General features: G+C 35.5%; 1 protein-coding gene across 31 annotated transcripts in view; it reads right to left on the minus strand.

The window, feature by feature from the left end:
* Positions 1-23,894, minus strand: part of LOC121312935 (CLIP-associating protein 2-like) — a 136,481-nt gene that overhangs the window by 96,545 nt on the left and 16,042 nt on the right. For 30 of the 31 annotated variants that reach the window (XM_041244901.1, XM_041244900.1, XM_041244879.1 and 27 more), the window contains exons 3-7: positions 15,343-15,446; positions 14,236-14,327; positions 13,597-13,672; positions 9,265-9,362; positions 7,667-7,737 (exon numbers count right to left, since the gene is read on the minus strand). In XM_041244901.1, coding sequence (XP_041100835.1) covers positions 7,667-7,737; positions 9,265-9,362; positions 13,597-13,672; positions 14,236-14,327; positions 15,343-15,446 — 441 coding nt within the window. Of the gene's footprint in view, positions 1-1,408; positions 1,568-7,666; positions 7,738-9,264; positions 9,363-13,596; positions 13,673-14,235; positions 14,328-15,342; positions 15,447-23,894 lie in introns of those variants that run through there. The other variant, XM_041244896.1, reaches the window with a different exon arrangement.

The raw sequence follows: 23,894 nt of genomic DNA on the forward strand, positions 1-23,894 counted from the left end.
AATCTTCATGTCGTCTATCTTTCTAGCGCAGTTTTATATTTTCCACTTACCTAGCACTTTTACGATGTTAACAAACACCTTCCTTACCAATATGTTGCCACATAGAAGCTTTAATTTTATACATATACTGTATATTGCAAAAAAAAAAAATCACCTCATTGTAACTTCTCGTGTGACAGCCTAAGTGGACACATTAGACTTTAGGCAATCTTGGCACTTAAAAAAAAACTCTGCACAAAAATTTAATATATTAATAAAATGTTGAATTCACACATTTGTCATCAAATTATATAACAGTAATTTCCTAGGTACCGTATTTCAATCATTTTCAAACTACCGCTGTAATGTAAACCTCTGTAGTCCTGCCAAATGGCATCTACAATAAGACAGAAGCATGCCTCACACATCCAATAAGGACAGCATCTAAATTAAAAATCCTACATGTCTGTTAATTGCTTCTGGCATTAAATGGACAAAGCTGCCACACAGATCTCAGTTTAGCCTCCCACATTGTAAGGAGTCTTCTTGTTGCTGTGCTAATGAAAAACGCTGTACTACCACTACTCACTCTCTCTCTTGCTTGCTCTATATGCTGGCAGCCATAGCCATATCCCAGAGCCAGACAAACAAGAAGAACCTAGTTTAAAGAAATGTGCAGTTTAATAACTACTAAAAAAAGAAAAAAAAAAAAAAAAAAAAAAGCTATTGTGATGCGTAACCCTAGTTCTACCTATAACATTTATAACACTATATTGTATAAATGTTTTTTGGTATAAGTATTTCAACATTCATTGCCACTATGACAAAAAATAAATAAAAAATAAAATAAAAAAAAATCACAACAGAACAGCTGAAATGTCAAATCACCAAGCAAATGCCAGACCTTACAAGCATAGTTTCATCATAAAAGACTTAAATATAAAACATTATTTTTTGAAGTTCTTGAATACACACACACGTGACGTCACCATCAAAATAAGAAAGGTCATCACAATCAACTTTTCAAATTCAAACTCAAGTAAACAGCTTGATTCATATCTGGTAGCAATATAACGCCAAGCTAAATACAATAATTTTAATATATACTGAATGTATTTCCAGTCCAGTATTCACATCATATACATTTTTCCTTTTCAATTGTTTTATTTTTTTATTTGACATTTAATTTTATTTATGGTTTACTCAAGAATGCCTGGTCTTGAAGCTTATGTATTTCTTGCTGAAGTAAGAGATACTGCTTCTGTATGTGTGCATTAATACTGCAAAATACATGCTCACAGGCTTTTAAATTAGTTCCTAAAAATAAACACTACAGTATACCCATTCTATTACAAAAATATCCCTTGTTCTTCATTATTACAATCCAAGTCCCCTCCAACAGCAGAATACATAAAAGGTAAACACTTACCATCTCCATCATCTCCAACAGCCATAGCAGGAGAGGCAAAAGGTACTGAGAACAGAGAGCCTGCAAAATAAACCCTTGGATGGAATGGCAGAGAAGCAGAGTGCGTGTGGGAGCCTGCGCCACTCTCAAAGCAGAGCTGCGCAAAGACAGGCAAAGCTCTGTGTGACCCACTCAGATCTGCAGCTCTCTACTGCAATAGCCAACAGCTGCTCCATGGCATCAAAATAAGAGTCCCCGTCCCCCCTCCCCAACCCATGCTGTTAGCAGGAGAAACACAGCCCCCTTGCTCAGCTCTCCTGATCTCAGGCAAATTCAGTCACTTGGGCTCAAGCTGTCACCATGAACATCACTGTTTCTGTAGTAGGCTCATGCGTCTGTGTCAGCGTGTGTGTATTATATTACACTCACTTTCTAGCTCCACCAATCCCACTATTTTAAGAAAACTGCCTAATAAGCTTCCCCACAATAAGACTTTTAACTCAATCATCCAAACATGAGGCTTGTGTAAAATAATCAGTACGTGTCTGTATTCCCTACAGACTCCCCCACTGCAATCAAAGGATGAGTCACCGGACTTGAGACAAAATTAGGGGGACAATTTACAGGTTTTAAAGAGTCGTGCATGTCGCCAGCCCCCCGCCCACTGCTTGTTTCAAGGAACTGTCAATGCATCCTTAAGAAATACATGAAATGGAATCTGCAAGGCAAATACAGTCTACATGGCATTCAAGGTTGCAGCTCTACATACACTGCTACAAGGCCTATTTGGTTACTGTAAACAGATCACGTCAAAGCTCATATCAATGGCTGCTCTGTCTCTGAATTGGCAGATTTATTTTACTGGTTGTGGTGGTGACAGTGCAGGTGCTGTGGAACTAAAGTGCCTTTTGTTAGGGATCATAAACACAGCCTTCAACTTGAAGCAACAAGAACAACAATTACAACAATGCTGATGACAAAGACCAGGCACTGAGAGCATAATGAAATACGGCTCAAAAGAACCTACCAAAAAGCAACCTTAGACCAGAAGGGAAATTAAGTCTAGGCAAATTAAGCAACGTCACAGTGGCATAATTAATCTACTTTCTGCACTGCAGGGAGCAAGAGAGCTCATCACCTGGTATTTAAAACTGTAGAAATATAACAGGCAATTGTTCTTAAAAACCAGAATGTCAATGGAACCATGACCATTTCTTAAATAATATTTTTCTAGCTGCACATTCCTTAAAGGAAATTGATTGCTTTACCAAGTAAAGGATGTAGTCACTACACACCGCTTGTTTCTTAAAGACGTTCTGTCTGGAGATGCACCTCTTCTTAAATTAGCAAATAACAAGGTGGCATAATTAGCAAAGAAACAACTGGAGGTATAATTACATGTTTATATTAAAAGGGGCATCAATTAATTGGAATTGGGTAATGTACAACAATGAACCTGTGTAACATTTTGTGTAACATTTTGTCCTGGTTACTGTAAAGCCAGTAAAACGCTACACTTAATTTGTCAAGTACTGTACATAGGATTACTCTCACATGACATTGTTGGACTGTTACTTTACTGTGTAATACTTATAATTGTAATGCCAGCAATAAGATAAAAACAGGTCTTTTACACCTTAATTTTGTAGGCACTGAACTAGTGTCAGTGGAAGACTGTAAATATGATTCTCACAACAGTGCTGGACATTTGTTTTCTGAACTGTTGTAATAATGTTTCCTGTTTATTTTAATGCCATAAAGTGATGTTTATAAAACAATATGGACATGTTTGAAGTGTCTTCAGGTACTTTACTTACTATTAAGAGTCTGATTGAAAATCTTGGCTTAAAAAAAAAAAAAAAAACATTTTAAAAAATAAATAGTGGTAATATTTATTACATTTACATATTTTAACTACAAGCATTATATTTATGTTCAAATGTCACGTTTAAACTATTAATATGCTGATTAAAAAGGGTGAAATTAAGTTTTGTGACCCCGGAGTAACTTCTTAAAACAACAAATATCTACACAACTTATCATGAATCCCCCCCCCCCCCCCCCCCCCCCCCCCCCCAAGATAACCTAAATGAACACAAGAATCCAAAGTGTTATCACATTCAAAGCCAATATTGGAAAGTCCATGATCTGAAAACCAAACAAAACATATGATCACTGGCAAACCTACAGCCTCCTAGAATACAGCTGTGAACCAAATCTGACGCAAATACAATGTTTAAGCATTGGGTTAAGTAAAACTCAGGGCTAAGCTGCAGCTTAATCATTTTTATTTCAAGGGCAGCTACACTAGGCTGAGGGCATGGTTATCGTATCAGGAGAGAAATGAAAAGCTAATTTTAAATCTTTAAATGGTACTGACACTGCATAAGATGATCAACAAATGCAATATATTTTGTTAGGGAGAGAATAGGGGCAAAATGCAGAACCCCAGGATTACATTAGAACACCACAATAATTTGGTTCTGCAAGATGAGCATTTATTGTAAATATTGCTGCAGGAACCTGAATATAAAAAAAAACTGTGAAACATAAGCAGATGTATGGTGAAGAACAGTGATATGGAATAATTGGGTATTACTGGTACCATTTTACTTAAGTATGCATTCTTTAATGGCAATTTTGGTAAAATCAAACAAAAAACTAGGGGCATGGAGAATAAATCACCAAGAAAATCAATAGTCAGAACAATAGGATGGATAAATATAAAGCAGTAGTGCTGGCAATAAAGAATCTGGTGTACACAAACAGCTTAACCTTCAGTCTTCTAGTTTATGCCATGAACAATAGATGAATTTCTGCCATATATTTTGCCCAGCATCCCCAAACATGATTAGAAATTAATTGTTTACATTTGTATTGCTATAGGGGGATATTTGACATTTACTAAAATTATCTAGTTTTTAATTTGCATTCCCCCAAAAAACTATGGTTCATTCTTATGCCGAAAAATAGACATTTGTGAGTTACATTTTGTTAGCAAGTGTGTGAGGGATAGAGGGCTTTTTTTTTTGACCGTGGGGTCTCACTTAACTCAGTTCTGCTACTTTTGTTCAGATTGAAATTGGCTTAAAATCACTGTATGAAAATCAGTTTGTTTATGCTAACCCAGTTAGAAAATATAGGTCACAAAGTACTATAACATTGCATTTTTAAAATGCTTTTAATATTGAATGCAAGTCTCATACTTGATCGCCTCAGGTCTAACAAAGCTATTGTTCTTTCTGAAACCGGACTGCATGTGAAAAGGTTGTTGATGATGAGTTTTTGAAATTTTAATGCAATACAATTATTATGCAGCTTCTGCCTGTAATTAGTATAAATCAATAAGTTCCAAATACAGTGCAACCTCTATTATATGCAAAACAATTCAAGCAGAGGCTGGTGGCATAAGTTGTGAACTAAATAAATATAAAGCTTCCGTCTTTATTATGCAGAAACGTAAATGCCACATGATCACAATATGGCAGTTTAGGACACAGGTTACCGTTACATTTCGCCCAAAGTTTTCAAAGATAAAAAAAAAAAAAAAAAGGGTTTATAAGGAGGAGCTGTTGAAGACCTTTAGAGCTCTATTGCAGCCCTTCCAGGGGAGAGCCTGGGAGGAGACAACTGTACTTTGTTGACAGTTGTATTATGGCATTCAAACTGGCTCTATAAAGCTCTCGTCTTAATACTAATTTATTTATATATTGATTTACTACCATTATATTTGACTTGTGGATTATATATATATATATATATATATATATATATATATATATATATAATTAAGAACAAATAAATAAATATTTCGGGTAGAAATCGGGTTTTATTTAGAAAGAAATAAACAGTGTTGACAACAAAGTTGTCCTCAACAGTTTAAATCACATGTATGCAAACAGTTACAGTAACTGCAGCATGGCCCTGTAAGAAAAAAACAAAAGCCAGCTCAGTCTGTCAAAGAAAAATGACAAATCACACACAGAAACAGCAATTGCATTTATGCAGCTTGACAGCTAAATGATGCGGTTTAAATCTTAATCTCTATCAACATACAAGGACTACTAGGTACAAACATGTTAATTAAATGTATTTCCATAATGGTACGTTGCCAGCTGCACAGATGGGCAAAGTTATTGCAAGACTATAATCACAGGGAAAGTTTGGAGAATGTGGAAGGGCAAATAAGGCTTACAGTTTGAATGCCGTATCTTTGACTATCTTTAACTATAAAGAACCATTCTGTACAATTATCAGGCACTCACAAGAACACAAAACATCCACCTCCTTAGGTAATTCTACAGTACATCATTCCCACAACATGTCTGCATGCAATGAATGCATTATAATCCTTTAGTATAAAACTATAACATTGTCATTCATGTATTCACTGCAAAAAACTAAATCAGACACTGAGATCATGATTTCGTATCAGGTTTTCATCACTTGGTTGGGGTCTTTCAATTTGACAATGGCATTGTACATTTGGCAAGTTATAGTTAAGAGGATGCTGAGGCCATGAACAGTTACCGTTCATGGCCTCAGCATGCTAATTACAACTGTAAATCCCAAGTTTAATAAGATTAAGACATTTTGTGTAAATGGTTGTTTAATTATTTATAATGGTAATTATTAGTTTCAAGACACTATTATATTTAAAAAGTTAAATTATAAAAATGGCAGGCAGAGATACTGCTCTCTGATTGGTCAATCACACGTTGCTCCCATTGAAATATTTCACAATATCACCACAGCTGCACAAAATAATAATAATGAAATATTGATCTGCTCAGAGGCAAACAAAAACAATATAAGGAAATTGAAGAAAACGGGGAATCCATCAATCCCTCCCATTACAACTGTTTGTAATAAAAACAAAACAGGAAAAATATATGCAAACATTCAACAAAAAAAAAAAAAAACAAAAACAAAAAAATTTCCACACTAACAAGCAAGAAATCATGGAATGATGTAATACTCGGACTTTAATAATCCACACTAACCTGTACTTTCACTACAAAAATCCTTATCATATCCTCAGCACCTCTCACTACATCACCTGCTCACTGCAGCAAATGGCTATAATTTACACTGGTTCAATGATGTCGAAGCTGAGCAAAGCAGCGGCTATACAAACCATTCAATACGATCTGCAGCTGTTCACACTCTCGCCAAAGGTGGGCTTGAAACATAAAATTATAAATAATAAAACATTAATAATGTCCGAAATGGCTCACATAATGTAACATATCCATCAGTAGCTAGCCATTAAGAAAGAAACACGTGGTCTCTTATCCTTACGGGCAGTGGCAACAAACCATCCAAGTTCAAAACGGTCCTTCACCCACACTAGATATAACCCAGAGCAAAAAAAAGCAGAGGCTGTCTCCACACAAATATCTGCAGCGTCCTCTTTGAATAACATTACAGCTATCACATTTTTAGCAACTGTTCTTTATAATCAATCCAGTACTGTCCAGTAAAATTTAAATCTATGAAAAATACATATGGGATTCAGTTATTATAATTTGTAAAATAATAAATGTAGTATATCACTCTCATACACACAGAACCCTCAACTGAACATTCTTTTTTAGAACAGCATCAACAGTTTAAGTGCCGTATAAGTAACGATGATAAATACAGTTACTCAGTGATACTCCAGCATATCATAACACGCTGTCATAACTCTTAAATCGATGCTAGTTCCTAAGAAAACAGAACACCTTCTGTGTAACATGCAATAAAATACTGTTTAGTATTTCTGGTACTAGCCCCAGTGAGAACAATTAATATTCATGCATATTTCGACTATAAATGTATCGTTAGCTGTTTTCAATCATAATTGCCCTGTATTTGTAAGGTCACACAGCCCAACAATAATAGCAGAGGCTTAACAATAGGGTTATACTTGCTTCATAAGGTTTGGCAAGTCTGTACTTCTTAAAGTGGTGTTTAAAATTGCTTTTTTTTTTAAATCATGTAAGCTTTGTTTTTCAGTACTAAATGTTCCTTATTGAAGTCATTTACAGTACAAATTATACTGCAGGTGAGATTAGCCTCAAGAAAATTAAAAGCAGAGTTCTAAAAGCTCACTTTTCACAACTAGACAATACTTTATCGTCCCTTGCCAACAAACTGACGCAAAAACGTTTGGAAGGATATTATTCAGTTTAAAAATAACATTTCCGTGTTCTGAAGGTTGCAATTACTCTAAAACAGAACAGTCTCTGCCAGACTGCTGCATATAAAAATAAAAGTTGTGATCAAGTTACTTACCCGAAACACAGCTTAAAACCATATTCCCAGAGTTGCGTGCTTCATCAAACTTATTAAATATCGCTTGTAACCTGAAAAACATTGAAATAAATACAAAAACAGCATAATCAGGTATACAATGGTATACACATTTCAACACAATGAGGAAACTTAAGAATCTGCTTCATTTGATTGTAATGCATTGGTTTAAATAGCATATGTTCATAGGCTATTTAAACAAATGGATAAAATAAAGCAAATGTATTAAAGCAAATAGCAACTTATCCTATAAAACATTCACAAAAGAAATCACAATCAATCTTACATGCCCATGGCACTTATTTAAAATATATTCAGGGAAAGGATTTCAGAATTAACAATTTTTGCATGTGGAAACATTAACAATGTAATTAGAATTTGCGTTTGAATTTCAGGTATGGTTCTCTTAATTAAGAGATCATCTTGTTAATTACATAACAGCATATGCAAACATCTGGTAGCCAAGGGGAAAATATGTTGACCTGAGATTATAACATGTGAAGCCATTTTTAAAAATACATGCATTGATGTAGATGTTTGCTCAAATAAGCTACAAAAACTGACAAAGGAAATGGCAAGTCTCACATTGAAGGGAAGCTTAAGTCTGTCTGAATTGTTGTTTTTTTTCTGAATTTTGACAAAGATAACACACACTCTGCCCTGCCCTCTCTTTTATCCTCCAAAGTCGGCTGGATTGACTCTCCATGGCCAGATTCTGATGACAGCACTCTGTTGTTATTGATTAGAAACACTTCCCGAGAGCCAGTCACTCAGCTAATTCCAGCCATTTTCTGGCTGGGAGAGTGCAAGTGTCAGCTAGCATGATGTGTTTTCTGGCACAAAGAGTGACAGCTTGTGTCTACCATTACTGAGCTGAGCTGCATGGCTCAGCTTTGTTTATTTGGTTACATAATGTAAAATGCAAGGAAAGTCAATAGAGCCTCATTACATAAAGAGAGAATGTACATTTGTATGTCCTCCTGTGGTAGGAATCTGAAACTGCACTGTTCAGGAAAGAAATGGTTTGGATAAACAGGTTACTTAGTGTTAAAATAAAACTGCTTGGTGGATATTTGTGTTATAGTTGTGGTAGCAGCAAGGGCAGATTCTGAATTAGAAGATCATTTTTCTGCCTGCAACACTGGACTAGGTAAAAACAAATATTCCCACTATCATTGCCTGTCTGCAGGCTAAAGAAAACATGCCAGCAATTATAAGATATGCTTTGGGATACCTCCAAACAGAAAGTGGAAATCTTGAGCAAAAGCTATAGCACTGTAGTTTAGGACAAAGAATAAATCAGCCCCATTCACTGGCAACAATGTAACAAGTGAATGCTGCTCCAAAAGGGCAAATGGGAAATTCCACATTGTCAACAATGGCTTTTCTGTTTTTTGTCGCTGTGCATTAATGCTCCTTATAATTTGTCAGCACTGTATTTAGCACACTGCGAAAGGAAGCAGTCACACTCTAGTTTAATCTAACCCAGCACATGCCACCTGAGCACCGATATCAATTTAAAAGCAGAACAATGACTGCAGAAAGCAGGCAATGGAGTTATAAATTTTTAAGCAAAATACCGTGCAGCTGGAAGTCCCCTCTTGCTCAGGTCAATTCTTACTTTCTCCCCTACGTGTCGGTAAATGTCCAATACTGCCGTTATTGCCGTCTCTCTAACCTGGAAAAAAAGTTGTAATACACCTTTAACCCCTTTACACATGAAACTAATCTCTAACTCCCTGGGAGGTAATTGTATTTAAAAAAAATAAAAAATAAAATAAAATTCCTAGAATTTTCTACAGCTCTGATGTCTGAAACTACTTAATAAAACACAGATACTATACATATTGTCTTACGTTCCCATATGAAGGTTAATCACAAATTTCCTGGGCTGAGGGTTTTTATGGATATTACTGCTTGCCAGGAATGCAAATCATTTGATCCGGTGCTTATAAAAACACAAGACTAGAGCGACTGAATAAGGGTCAGCCAGCCTTCCAAGCAAAATGCGTGACAAAGGGTCAGATTACTTAATTATGAACACACCTCAGTACTTGGTTGGTATGCCATCATGATACTACAGTGCTGCAAGACAGTTGGGCATACTGTACAATTCACAAACATGAAAGTGAACTTCTATGCATCAGTATAGCTTATCCGTGGTTTTAATTTGAATAGCCTCTTAATGAACTCTGATTCCAAAAAGACGTCCCCAGTTTTATTTAATCGGGATGTTGCATTTATTCTATTAACTATACTATTGCTTTGTCAAGATTTAAGGCCTGTTCATGCAACATTAAATGCAGGGGTCTATTCTAAGTCCAATTCTATTTAGCATCTATATGCTTCTTTTGGATGATGTGCTCTGGTGCCACAATGACTCCTAAATGTTATACCTAGGCTAGACTGCAACTCAGTTGTGCACTACAGCCTAAGTTCATCACAGTGGTGTCTTTTGGTTACAATGTCAAATGAAACAAAAGCACTACATTGGCTGCAAATAACATTTTGCACAGATTAAAAAATAGTGCCTTCTTGTGTTAACAAAATGGCAAATTATTTGCACACAAGGCCTGTCACTGTCTTCGGAGTTCATATTAGCTTTTTTAAAACAAATTAGATTTTCTTTTTTGTTTTACATTGTTATTTTGTTAAAAGCTCTGTTAAACAATTTGGGATATCTCGACACATTGTGCCATATCAAATGAAAGGATGATGAGGAGGACTACGTCTATCCTGTCTATTTGCAAGTGCTGTTCTGGATATGGGTTGCTATTGGGTTTATATATTGGATGTAATGTGTGGTGCCAATAATCACATACGGGCTCTCCTAGACTAAACTATTAGGTTAATGCAATAGTGACAAAATTCATTATACATCCATACACAGATAGAATGTAATACAAATAGAAGGGGACGCTGTGAATGATTAATATATCTTTGTTCTTCTAAGCCTGTTTTGTGGACAGACACATAACGTAATAAATGTAGAAAGTAGGGGATATGTAATACACACACACACTACTATATATATATATATATATATATATATATATATATATATATATATATATATATATATATATATATATATACATACACACACACACACACATATATATAATATAAAGCACATGGAAGAATTATTGATGCAAAGTACATAAGCCCTGGAATTCAGCGCAGCATTTTTCCACTTTAACTGTGGGCAGGGGAAATGTAGTCCAGAGTCCTAACCAGGGAGGAATCAGCACTACATTGCCAACAGAAACTATGCTGGATGATTGGGCAATCAATGGAATACACCTCAGGCTAATAAGCCGTAGATGAAAGAAGGGGAAACCTTGTTGTCTATGTCTGGGTTAAGGCTGTGACCAGAACACAGACCGAGAGACAATTCATGCGAGTGAGAATCATTGTAGGTACATTTCTGTACTGTAAATACAACGTGTGTTCAATCGGTAAACGGCTTAGCCGCCCGATTAATAGATGAGGTTGATTTTAAAAGTTTAGTTAGTGTTCTTAAGAGAAGTTAGGGTTTGTTTTGTTTATGTTTATTTAAAATAATAAAAACACCAGCACCGCCCTAGTCTTTTCTTACACTAGAAGACGGTGATAAATGTCCCAAACATGGCAAGCAAACCCCACTGTGACACACATTATATATATATATATTATATATATATATATATATATATATATATATATATATATATATATACATATATATATATATATATACATATATATATATATATATATATATATATATATATATATATATATATATATATATAATATATATATATATATATATATATATATATATATATATATATATACACACACACACACACACACACACACACACAGTGCCTTGCAAAAGTATTCAGACCCCTGACCAATTCTCTCATATTACCAAATTACAAATGGTACATTGAAATTTCGTTCTGGTCGATATTTTATTTTAAAACACTTAAACTCAAAATCAATTATTGTAAGGTGACATTGGTTTTATGTTGGGAAATATTTTTAAGAAAAATAAAAAACTGAAATATCTTGCTTGCATAAGTATTCAACCCCCACACATTAATATTTGGTAGAGCCACCTTTTGCTGCAATAACAGCTTTAAGTCTTTTGGGGTAAGTATGTACCAGCTTTGCACACAGTGTCGGAGTGATTTTGGCCCATTCTTCTTGGCAGATTTGCTCCAGGTTGTTCAGGTTGGTTGGACGACGCTTGCGGACCACAATTTTCAAATAGTGCCACAGATTCTCAATGGGATTGAGATCAGGACTTTGACTGGGCCACTGTAGGACATTCACCTTTTTGTTCTTGAGCCACTCCAATGTTGCTTTGGCCTTGTGCTTGGGATCATTGTCCTGCTGAAGGGTGAATTTCCTCCTAAGCTTCAGTTTTTTAGCGGACTGAAGCAGATTCTCTTGCAGTATTTTCCTGTATTTTGCTCCATCCATTCTTCCTTCGATTGTAACAAGATGCCCAGTCCCTGCTGATGAGAAGCATCCCCACAACATGATGCTGCCACCACCATACTTCACTGTAGGGATGGTGTGTCTTGAGGCATGGGCAGTGTTAGGTTTGCGCCACACATAGCGCTTTGAGTTTTGGCCAAAAAGCTCTATCTTGGTCTCATCTGACCACAAAACCTTTTCCCACATCGCAGCCGGGTCACTCTCATGCTTTCTGGCAAACTCCAGATGCTCTTTCAGATGGTACTTTTTGAGTAACGGCTTCTTTCTTGCCACCCTCCCATACAGGACAGTGTTATGCAGAGCTCTTGATATGGTTGACTGGTGCACCATTACTCCACTCCCAGCCACTGAACTCTGTAGCTCCTTCAAAGTGACTGTTGGCCTCTCTGTGGCTTCTCTCACAAGTCTCCTTCTTGTTTGAGCATTGAGTTTTGAGGGATGACCTTTTCTTGGCAGTGCCTGGGTGGTGTGATGCAGCTTCCATTTCCTGATTATTGATCCAACTGTGCTCACTGGGATATCCAAACACTTGGATATTATTTTGTACCTTTTCCCTAATCTATGCATTTGTATTATTTTATCTCTAACTTCTGTAGAATGCTCTTTGGTCTTCATTTTCCTTCAGATTCACATCCTTACCAATGATCCTTCAACAGCGGGATTTTTATCCAGAAAATGTGACAGCAACTTTAATGTTTCATAGGTGGAGGCCAATGTTAAGGTAATTCTGTCCTCGTTAGGGCAAATTCTTTCATCGGTGCAAACAGGGAGCTTCCACAGCACAGGGGTTGAATACTTATGCAAGCAAGATATTTCAGTTTTTTATTTTTCTTATAAATATTTCCCAACATAAAACCAATGTCACCTTACAATAATTGATTCTGAGTTTGTGTTTAAAAATAAAATATCAAACAGAACGAAATTTCAGTGTACCATTTGTAATTCAGTAATATGAGAGAATTGGTCAAGGGTCTGAATACTTTTGCAAGGCACTGTATATGCATGCATGCATTTTATTTTATTCCTTTCTACATCTACATCCTAATGATTCATGATTAATGTTTGCATTGTTATGCAACCTGTTAACATTTTCATTAGATGTTTACTATTTTATCATGTAATTATTTTGAGTATAACAATAGGTTTAAGAATTAATGTTAAATTGTGAAAAAATAATCCCTTTAGTTTACCTAAGGCAACAATTTTATGTAAAAAAAAATGGTTCTCTCCAGGCTATAGGGCGCATCCTGCACTCCACACGGAATGCCTTTACTGGATGTGCCACTCGGGAGCCATATTTTCTTGTCATACTGAAAAAAAAAAAAAATCTAATTTCATACATTACTATATCATTTAACATTTGAATATATTTAAAAGAATCAACTTTGTTATAATTGACAAGAGTATACAGTAATGCTTACTTGACTGTTTGAATCTCCCGACAAGGTGCACAGGAATGGCATTAGCTTGTTTAACGTTAAGGGTTTAGCTCCGTACCTGCAAGAAAATAAAAGCACTTTTACACAATAAAAATCAAGACGCGGGATTGTGGGTAACATATGTTCCTTACCAAGCTATGAGTTACACTCTAACACCTACAGTATCAGTAAAAAAACAAGACAAGGATGACCTAAAATAATGATATACATTTTTAAATCTGAATTAATGGCTATACAATAAAATACTAATTAGGGTAGTTAGTTTCCATTCCATGTTTAAACTAACATATTCAGAGTGTTTGTACATAAGAATCTGAAAATAATGAATATGTGAAGAAATATTTAATATGAAATAAATACACCACACTGTACACTTACTATGATGTGAACGCTATGAATTGGCATGCACATTTTTTACAATGTTAAAAGTTTAAGCAAAACTATAAACATTTAACACTTGGCTATTCATGTTACAACAAAACCAAAACAAAACTATCAGCATGTCAGTACTTGCATTACAACTTTATGTAACCATTTATGAAGCATTTCAAAGCATAACTAACATTCTTTACAGCAGTAAATGAATACTAATTAAGCTGTATATAGTAGGTGTTGACTCACGTATCTAAGGACTGAATGAGACAAAGGCACACTCCTTCTCGACAGCGAAAGTTCTTGTGTTTAAAACCAGCACACAAACGATCCCAAACATACTGTCCACCAAAAATAAAAAGTACAAAAAAGAAAAAATTAGGTGTTGCATTTTGTAACATGCCAAAAAATAGCTGAAGAACCCCACATACCATTTTGAGAAAACTAGATTTAACACCCTGGCTTATTTCATTAAGGTGCTTGATATGCGAGACACTACTTAAATGTTTAAAATGTATTTTATTATGCTTAAATTAAATTCACTTTAGATATGTTTCTTACTTTGTATGAAGTAAGTACTTCACATTTTGCAGGCCTGGAAATAAGGCTATTTATGCTTAAAGGTTTACTGTGAGTTTATATATAACCTTAACTACGTAACTAAACTCGGACATGAACAAGTACATTCCCGTAAACTATTAAAAACCTGTAATAATTAAAGCATACTGCTGGCCATATAAAGAGGATATAAGCGATTGATTTCTGGTCTAAGAAATGCAGTAATTTCTTTTTCTGTTCCTTCGTAAGAGTAAATTTCAATATTTTCCCACCCACAGCAATTTTAATTTTTTTTTTTTTTTTTTTTTTTTTTTTTTTTTTTACACAAGTTAATGAACAAGAAACCGATTATGTCAGTACTTATTTAGAAAGTCTATCAATATATTTGTTGAAGAAAGTTGAAAAGAATTACTTGAACTGGACCCTTGCGTACGTGAGCTGGTTAAAACAAGACAGTTGTTTCCATAACTAATTTCAGAGCTTAAGGATAACTGTTTAATAATAATAATAATAATAATAATAATAATAATAATAAACAACAATGTATATAACGTCCAATGTAGGTTACACATTTTTAAACATCATTCTAGCAACAAGGTACATGTTTACAGATAATTGTATACATTTTGCATTCCAGAGTCACTTACAATATGTGTACACCTCCAAGTCCACAAATGTATGGCTGTGAATAAATAGGAGGGTTCAGGCCAATAATGGCATGTTAAAAACGCATGTAGGGGCTGAGCTGTGCTGAGCATTGAGGCTTGCCGAAACTCATAAGGGATACCTGTGACTTACCATTGGTGAAGCAGCCTGGTCCATCAGTTTGAGAATGAGATTTAGTGACTGCTCTCGGACCTGGTCTTTGGCATCGCCCAGTCTGTCAATCAGCGCTGGAAGAACTATAAAGGACACAGTAAAGGTTGGATTGAGAAACGTGTTAATTTTATTGGATTTCTTGTACAGGTAAATGCAACAAAGCTAATGACAATATTTTGCACCAAAGCGTAGCTGGGTGGTGTGAATAAAGGGTGTTAGATTCTGTTAAACTTTTAAAACATATAAACTTTAGGATTAAATTCAAAATTGTTGATGGAAAAGACTGCTGAAGAAAAATGTAACATGAAATAAATTAGCTTACGCTGTACTATCCCTAGTCTAAATGCGTATTCAACATGTGTCTACGTAGGTTCTTCTACAAAAAAAAAGAAAAAAAAAAAAAGGAATGCATTTTGGTTCCTATGAAAAGACAGAAATAATACAGTCAAGCAACTGACGTACTCTCCCGCCTTAAAATAATATTTAGGAAGGCATAAACTTCTACAGTGCTCTGTTACAAATCCCGGGACTGTAGAATTTTATTACAAGGAAGTACACAAACAGAAGTAAGCTTGATATCAAAATCAATCTTGTCACAATTTTAAACATAGCCTAGCAATGGTTTTTGCAAGTAGCCACTTAATTCACAAGACGAAGAAAATACAGTTTGCATGTTGTCAAGAGAATCTGACAAAAGCCTGTGTAATTGCATACTGTGTGTACAACAACATTTGTGCAACAATTGTTGACAACTTGAAAGTTCAAACAGGTCAGACAGCCGTAGCTCGTCATCGGCAACTATATCCCAATCCGTCTGTCCCTATGATTTAAATTAATAATAAAGGCAAATAGCCAGAGATAAATAGAGTTCCTTTATTACTTCTAAAAAGAATCACATTCGATATACTGTAAAGGTGACATCTAGTGGGCATTCAGATCCTGCATATAAAAACAACCTAAATGTCAGGAAACCAATTAGACAGTTTCCACGTGTTCTCAAAATCCTGTGATCTGAACAAAGTTAAATTTTACCAACAATTTTTTAAAATCAAATTTTAATAATGGAAACTCTTAGCTATATTGTACCATTTCGTTCACATGTCTCAAAATTCAATTTAACATGCTGTATACTGCAAAAAGCAGTATAACAAAACATGTTAAATGATCATAGAGAATATCTGTTTCCGATAATGGGTAACCAGAGATATTTTGTTGCGAGAAAGAAACTTTTCTGCTTTTATACACATTAAAAATCGGTCTCCATCTTATCTGCCCATACAGTTAAGCACAGTCAGAAAAGCTGCAGTGAAAGCACTGGTTGCGCATAGTTATTAACAAATACAAAAATACAATATCAAATAAAAAAGGCACACAGGCCAAAACAAAAGGTTCAAACTAATTAATAAATTTCACAAGCAACACCATAGAATAAGTACAATATTTTACACGCTATTACCTGTGCCTCAACTAATGTCATTTATTTGATTTCCTGTCCTTGCCATTTACAGTACATTGGAAAAACCACCAGATAGTTAAGATTACGCATTAATGAACACAAGAGCTCAACCCGGAGAAAAGACATCCATTCACCAATAGCGAGACACTTTCGATGCCAGACATTCAGTTTCAGATCTTAACGTTTGTGGTTACCAACAATTACCCCAAGCACATAGGGGTGTAATCTTGGCCATAAATTGTTACAGTGTGAATCAAAATTGATTTTTTATTCACACAGGGTACAACGGAGAGATTGAATGAAGAACTTGCATTATCATGTTTCATATAGACTACTGTGCTGTTCTATTTGTCTGAATTCCTGTAGACACTAATAAGCTATTTTCTTTTCCTTTCAACTTTGATATGGCCCAAACTGTGTAATTGACCTAAATTAATCATGAGCTATGTATTTGATTATATACTGAAGATGACAATAATGCGCTGTAATGATGTAATTAACTAACTGTCCTGCTAGCTGTGAACATGCTTTCTAATCCTTGTACTGCTTACTATTGTGTTATTTCTGTTGATGCACATAATGCAGAGTATATATGGTCCGTATATATGTCGATGCTTGAACACCTGTTTAATTGTTTTCAATTGCCTGTTTTGCACATAATTAGTATTGCATCAATTAAACTAAACAACTATTTATAAACATGTGTGTTTGTTTTTTTTCTGGTAGCACTGATGATGGTCAGTGTTTGACCGAAACATCTCCACTTTGTACTTTTTCCACAGTATGCACATTGTGTTTTAGTCTGTCATTAATAAATACAGCTTGTTGTTTTTTATTGAATTTTGCGTTGGTATGCTTCCCCCCCCCCCCTCCCCCGCTGTTCTGTGTTACTCCAAAAAAAAAAAAAAAGTAAAACCAGGAAAGTCTGAAAAACTTTACCAACAGGTTGGTAATGTTTTTTTCTTCTAAACTCTTCCAGCAAAGGGTCTGGCTCCCTTTATATACCATGTACTGGGGCTTGAGTAGCCATCAGTTAAATCAATCTAGCCCTGGCCACATTCCTCACATGGATTCTGGCAGGGAAGGAATTAACCCCATCCCACCAAACCTACATCGAAAGCAATACATCTTTAGATAAACACAATACCGTACACATGCTATTTACATGGCAGGCGTCTGCCCTGCCACAGGCCCTTATTGTATTTGAGGATTTACATTTCTATACAGCACTGCTACTTCAATGGTCCTGTTAAAAATGGAAGAAAAAACAAATCGATTTTACCTCTATCCAGTAAAAGCATTTGACACTATCAGCACCAACACCCTGAAATCTGTCAATACAAAGCTTGACAATTATGTGGCTACTGTGGTGGTGTTTAAACAGTTTTGTACTTTAAAAGTTCAGGAAGGATAAGTACAGTCGTAAAACCCTAATTCCAATGGTGTGAACAATGTTATGCAAATTAAGTGGGTACCTAATTAACACCACCACCACCCCCCCCGGAAAAATCAAAAGGGTTGATGTGGTCAGATTGAGCACTTTCCATCTAAAGTGGTTTCCCCTATTTCAAAGAGTCCTAATGGAGGTGGGAACCTATTTCACTGTACTAATGCTGATTGAGCCCGATTGCTGCTATTTTAGAGGGTCAAAGAAATAAATGTAGCTGCCCCTCAAGTATGGAATCACAGCTGAAAGTATACCCCACTGGTATATTTCAAAGGGTCACCTGTTTGGATCTTACAGAAGAGCAAGTGCTACGGAGATAGAGTGGATAAAGCTATGTTATAAAATGGGTATCTTAAATACTTTGTCCTGATTGGTCAAAAACAGTCATATGGGGGTGTGAATAATACAGCATATCCCCATGGGTTGTGAAAAAAGTGGCGAATCACTTGTAGATAACCATATGCCACTAGAATTTTTAAAAAAAGTTATATTTAAATGTATATTAATAAACATGACTAACCACATATAATACAGAATTTAACAAATTCATTTTAAAATGGTAGCTATATTTAAATTCGCAATAAAGATGACTGACAAGATTTATGTAAATTTTGGTCTTTTGGGTAATCAAACTCTAAAATGAGATTTCGGATGAGTCTGAATCGGACACTGACACCAATTCAAGTGGTAAAAAAAGGAAGTACTACTACTAAGCATCTTGAACTTAGTGAAATGCAGCTTCTGGACACAGAAAAGGAAGGAGGAAAAAAACAAAAAAAACACAAAACCATTTTGGAAAGTAACCGAAAACAATACTTTCATACGGTATATAAAAAGCGAAAGCCTCAATTTTTTTTTCAGGATATCTACATAAAACTCAAATAGCTAGAAATAAGCACCAAAAATGAAATAAAAAAAGAAGCCTTGAGCAATTCGATCAAAAACAATCTGCAAATATTAAAATAAACCCATCATCCTACCTCAGTAACAAGGCGCGGTGCATTAGACACATGTAAGACAACATAAAGACTGTTGTGATGGAGAGCCTCAGCCTTGACCAAGAAAGCAATTAACCTCGGAATGATCAGGCGCCAAGAGAAAACACACTGATCAAGGTTTTCATTATTCACCACATTTAAATAACTAGGTTCCAAACAAAACTGTAGCTAGAGCTACCTTCAGGGCCTTCATAACCACATAATAATCGCTCAGTACCTGAAAGGCTTAAAATAATTGTATAAAATCACATTAGGAGACAAATGTTTGTTAAAGATTAATGCAAAATTTATGCATGTATTGTGTTTACCATGTAGAGTGTGATAGACAGACAAACAGACACACACAATCAGCTCATATGGGCCTGAAAAAATACAGGCTCACATGCAATCCAAAAAATAATAAAAGTTAGAATGCCTGTGAGCACACATCACAAAGCAGAAGTGTGGTAATGAAACTGATGATGTACGAGCGTGGTAATGTTTTTAACCCAAGCACTTCTCCAGAAACACTGATGTGTTCAGCAAGGAATGCACTACCAGCTAAAAGCAGAACAATGCTTCTGCTCCACTACAACAGTTGCTACAACACCACACTGTTTCCTAGGATATGAGCACAATGGGGCTCTTTCAACCAACTCCATTCAGAGAAGAATATCACAATTAACCTACTGCACACAGCTGGATTTGAAAGACACAGACAACAATTACAGCTGGATGGAAATATTTATTATACTTTTACATTAGCCTGTAGCTTTTAAAAATGCTTCCTTAGGTGGAGCTCCCAAGAGGCAGTACATGCAGCAATCCTCATGTCAAGTTGTACATGTCTCTACAGACCACTTACTCAGTTCAGTTGTAAGGAAACTTGGTAAGGAGCTTCTTTAGCACAAGTTACTGAGCATATTAGTCTGGAGGTATCTGGTACTTGCATACTTACTGTAATTTAGAGCATGGTGCCTTGCGTGGTTCTGTTTAAAGTACATATGACCCATAATAATAGGAAATAATAATAAAATAAACAAACTCAATGACAAATGTTTCAACTGGAAATAAGACTTTGAAAAAGACTTCTAGTCAAAAGTATATTTTAGTTCTCAGGGCTCCAGACTGAATGGTTGCAAATATGATTAAAAAAAAATAAAGTTTAAGGGCTAGGTGCCATTGCTGCTTGTAACACAAAAATGCTGCCTCTCCTTTTAAAAGCATGTGTCAATATCTATGAATGTGCTATGACGTCGGTATGTGTGTGTGTGTGTGTATATATATATATATATATATATATATATATATATATATATATATATATATATATATATATATATATATATATATATATATATATATATATTTATTTATTTATTTATTTATTTAAAAAACTGCATTTCATATCAACAAAATTATGGTACACATCCTAAGGACTAGTACCTTTTGAAACTTGCTAGTCCTGACAGCTGTTGGAAGTTTAAGGAGGAATTAACTCCCAATTAATAGCAAGAGCCACACATCTGACTGAATAGCTGCTTCAAATTCCCTTAGGGCTTGTAATATCAGAGTTTTTGCTAACTTAATTCTGCTACAACTTTTTTGTGACTTGCTCGCAGCAGTGAACTAACCAGAGACCAAGGCTGAAATCCATTTCTATGTGACCTAGTTGATTAATTACCCAATGAATGAGATGGCTGGGTTGTGTTTTTTGTTAGTGGATGACTTATTGAGGCCGTTTCTCTCTCTCTCTTGTTTTGTTACTATGGTGCCGCTGTGCACCTCTAATAATACACCCACTCTGACACAGGGCTGAATCTAGCTGACAGATACAAAAGTGTAGAAGTAACAAAAAGATGCTAATTATAGTCACTCCCTCTCCTCCATCTCTCCACCTCATTTCTCCCTCTGGCACAAATTAACCTGTTCTATGCAGCAGACATTAATTACCGTTTACTCAACAGTAACTTTTTCAATTACAACCATGAAATCAGAACGCACCTCTTAATCTTTTCACCCAAGAGTGTGTTCACATTGGGTCTGTTTTAGAGGGTTTGATTCGCACTCAGTACAGTTCAGTACGTTTGGTGTGAAGTGTGAACCACAAAGTCCGCTTGGGAAAGGAACTGTACCGAGTCCACCGAAAGAGGTGGCCTCAGTCCGTTTGGCAAACGCACAGAGTCTGGTTCGCTTGCTAAACGTCAATGTGAACAACTGCTGGACTCAGTCCTTTTGCACACAAGAAACTACACAAGGTATAACGTAACCTGACTCAAAGTAAACACTTCACACGTAGTTGAGTTCACATTCTGAGGAAATTTCTTAGGGAAATTGTGATGGAGTACTAGTTGGACAGTTCATTTCCAGGGTCGGGAAGTCTGTCAGCCTGGATGAAGGCGAGACTCCGTTGTAGGAATGTATTGACCTGGAAGGTAAACGAGGTAGCAGCTGCAAGCAATAAAATCAGCTGCAATCGTTTAACAAGGGGTCGTGCGTGACAGCATAAAGGGGGCTTTCCTTTGCTTGGTTTTGGGTTAGAAACTGGAAGAACCGTGAGAAATGCAGAGAAAGCATATTGGAAATATTCGTGAGTGTTTTTTTGTCTGTGTCTGTTTAGTAACTGTCTGTTTTCCGATTATAGCACTAGACGACTAAATACAAATCCGGAGCTGTCGCCAAGGGCCAGCACAAACCGGATCAACACAGTTCACAAATAAAGCACGTATTATATTGTACTGCACCACAAGCACTGAGAGCACTCACTTTGGACTGGTGATGGTGTGTGTCTAATTGTGTGTGTTTAAGTACTGTGTGTATTATTTAAGGGACTGCAACCCTTTTTAAATACTGAGCAACACACATGGTGGTGCTCTATTATTTACTGTCTGGTCATCAGACCCTTGGATTATAAACAATTAATAAACAAACCAATTCACCCGTACTTTGTTGTCTGTTGGTTTCTTTGGATTATTGCACCAGCACCGCACCTGCTATATACCTGTTCACTATCAGCAGCCACTTTGCAGAATTACATGTAGTTTTCACAGGAATGTACATCAGGGTTACCAGACATCCCATGAAAACTGGGATTGTCACAGTTTCAGCCTTACTTTGTTGTCCCTGTCAGAAACAGTAAACTTGTTAACTGTCCCAGTTTTGCTATTGTATTTAAAAAGTAATAATAGTAAAACGCATTAAAGTACAAAATTGCATCAGTGTGATGTATGTTAGCAGATCAATGTATTAGGTTGTGTTAGCACCATTCAAAAATAAAATAAACAATTATATGGATTATTTATTTAATCATTCTGATTATGTGTACACCACGCTTAAATAGCTGATCTATTCTTTATATCTGGCTTTTTGTACATTTAACAGGTGTTGACTAGATGACAATATAAAAAAAATAAGTTATGATCTGCAATAAATTCACTCAATGTTTAATTTTTTAAATTATTGTGTTATTATATACTGTTATCTTAACGGCTTCAGAGTTTCTACATTGTCAATGAATTTAAGAAAAAACGTCCCAGTTTTTCACTGTGGAAATCTGGACAGTAGGAGAAATGGAAGCTCTGACAAATTTGATCAGACACCAAAATTCAAGCTGAACTAGACAAAACTCACAAAAATATTCTTAAATTACTTTGTTAAATGGCAACAGTAGAACTGTGCAGAAATATGTAAACTGCATTATTCTCTTACTGTAGGCATTCAACACATGCAGGCTTTTCATTTTTATTTAAAAGTAGGCTAGAAATCCTAAGTAGGAGGCAGGGGAGCATAGGTTTCAGGGCCAAAAAATACAAATTAAGCAAACTGTTTTTCAATAATTACACAGACAAATGTGGGGAAGAAAGACACACAATGTCACATTATATAGGCTAGATACCATAATACCAAGTGAGATAAGAGAAATGTGAAGCAATTTCTAAATTAGACATAAGATAGAAGCAGTATTAATTGGTAGTAAATTTGAATACAGAAAAGGTAGCCATAAGTGGTGTTTTTTTCATGTATTCAATTTTAAGTTTCTATAAAAAACAAACAAACATTCATGGACCCACCAATCCTTACATTTATTTTAGTCTTCTAATATTCTGAGCATAAGTAGTTTCCCATGGCACCACATCTCGTTAACTGCAGAGTACGAGAATGAGCAACAGCATTAACACAGTACACCCTCGCTATAACGCCCTTCATTATAACGAACCTGGCCCCAAATAAAATAAAAAAAAAAAAAAGTATTAAAAAGTTAATTTAAACACACACGGTCAACATCCTGGTCTATATGCACACATGGGATGCCACCTCCACAGTGAAGTCAACTCTTTTGTCTTAATAAATACGAGCTTTGTAACTACACCTCCGAAACGAAAATCATTGTATGTTGCAACAAAGCTGGAAACTATACTGATTGTTTGAAAAAAAGCAGTAACACAGGCATATCTCTGTTGTGAATATAGGTTGCCAGAAAGCAAATTTGTGTTCTGTAGCCAACAATTCGTTTTTATATGAATCCTAAGCAAAATTACACAGCATCCTACATTTTGGCCTTGAATTAAGGGCCTTGGTGCCCTTGCCCTTTTTGTTGCCAATTAAAAGCCCTGGTAGCCTAACCTAATCCTTAAAAAAAAAAAAAAATATA

This window comes from Polyodon spathula, chromosome 3 (genome assembly GCF_017654505.1).
Source record: "Polyodon spathula isolate WHYD16114869_AA chromosome 3, ASM1765450v1, whole genome shotgun sequence".
NCBI lineage: Eukaryota > Metazoa > Chordata > Actinopteri > Acipenseriformes > Polyodontidae > Polyodon > Polyodon spathula.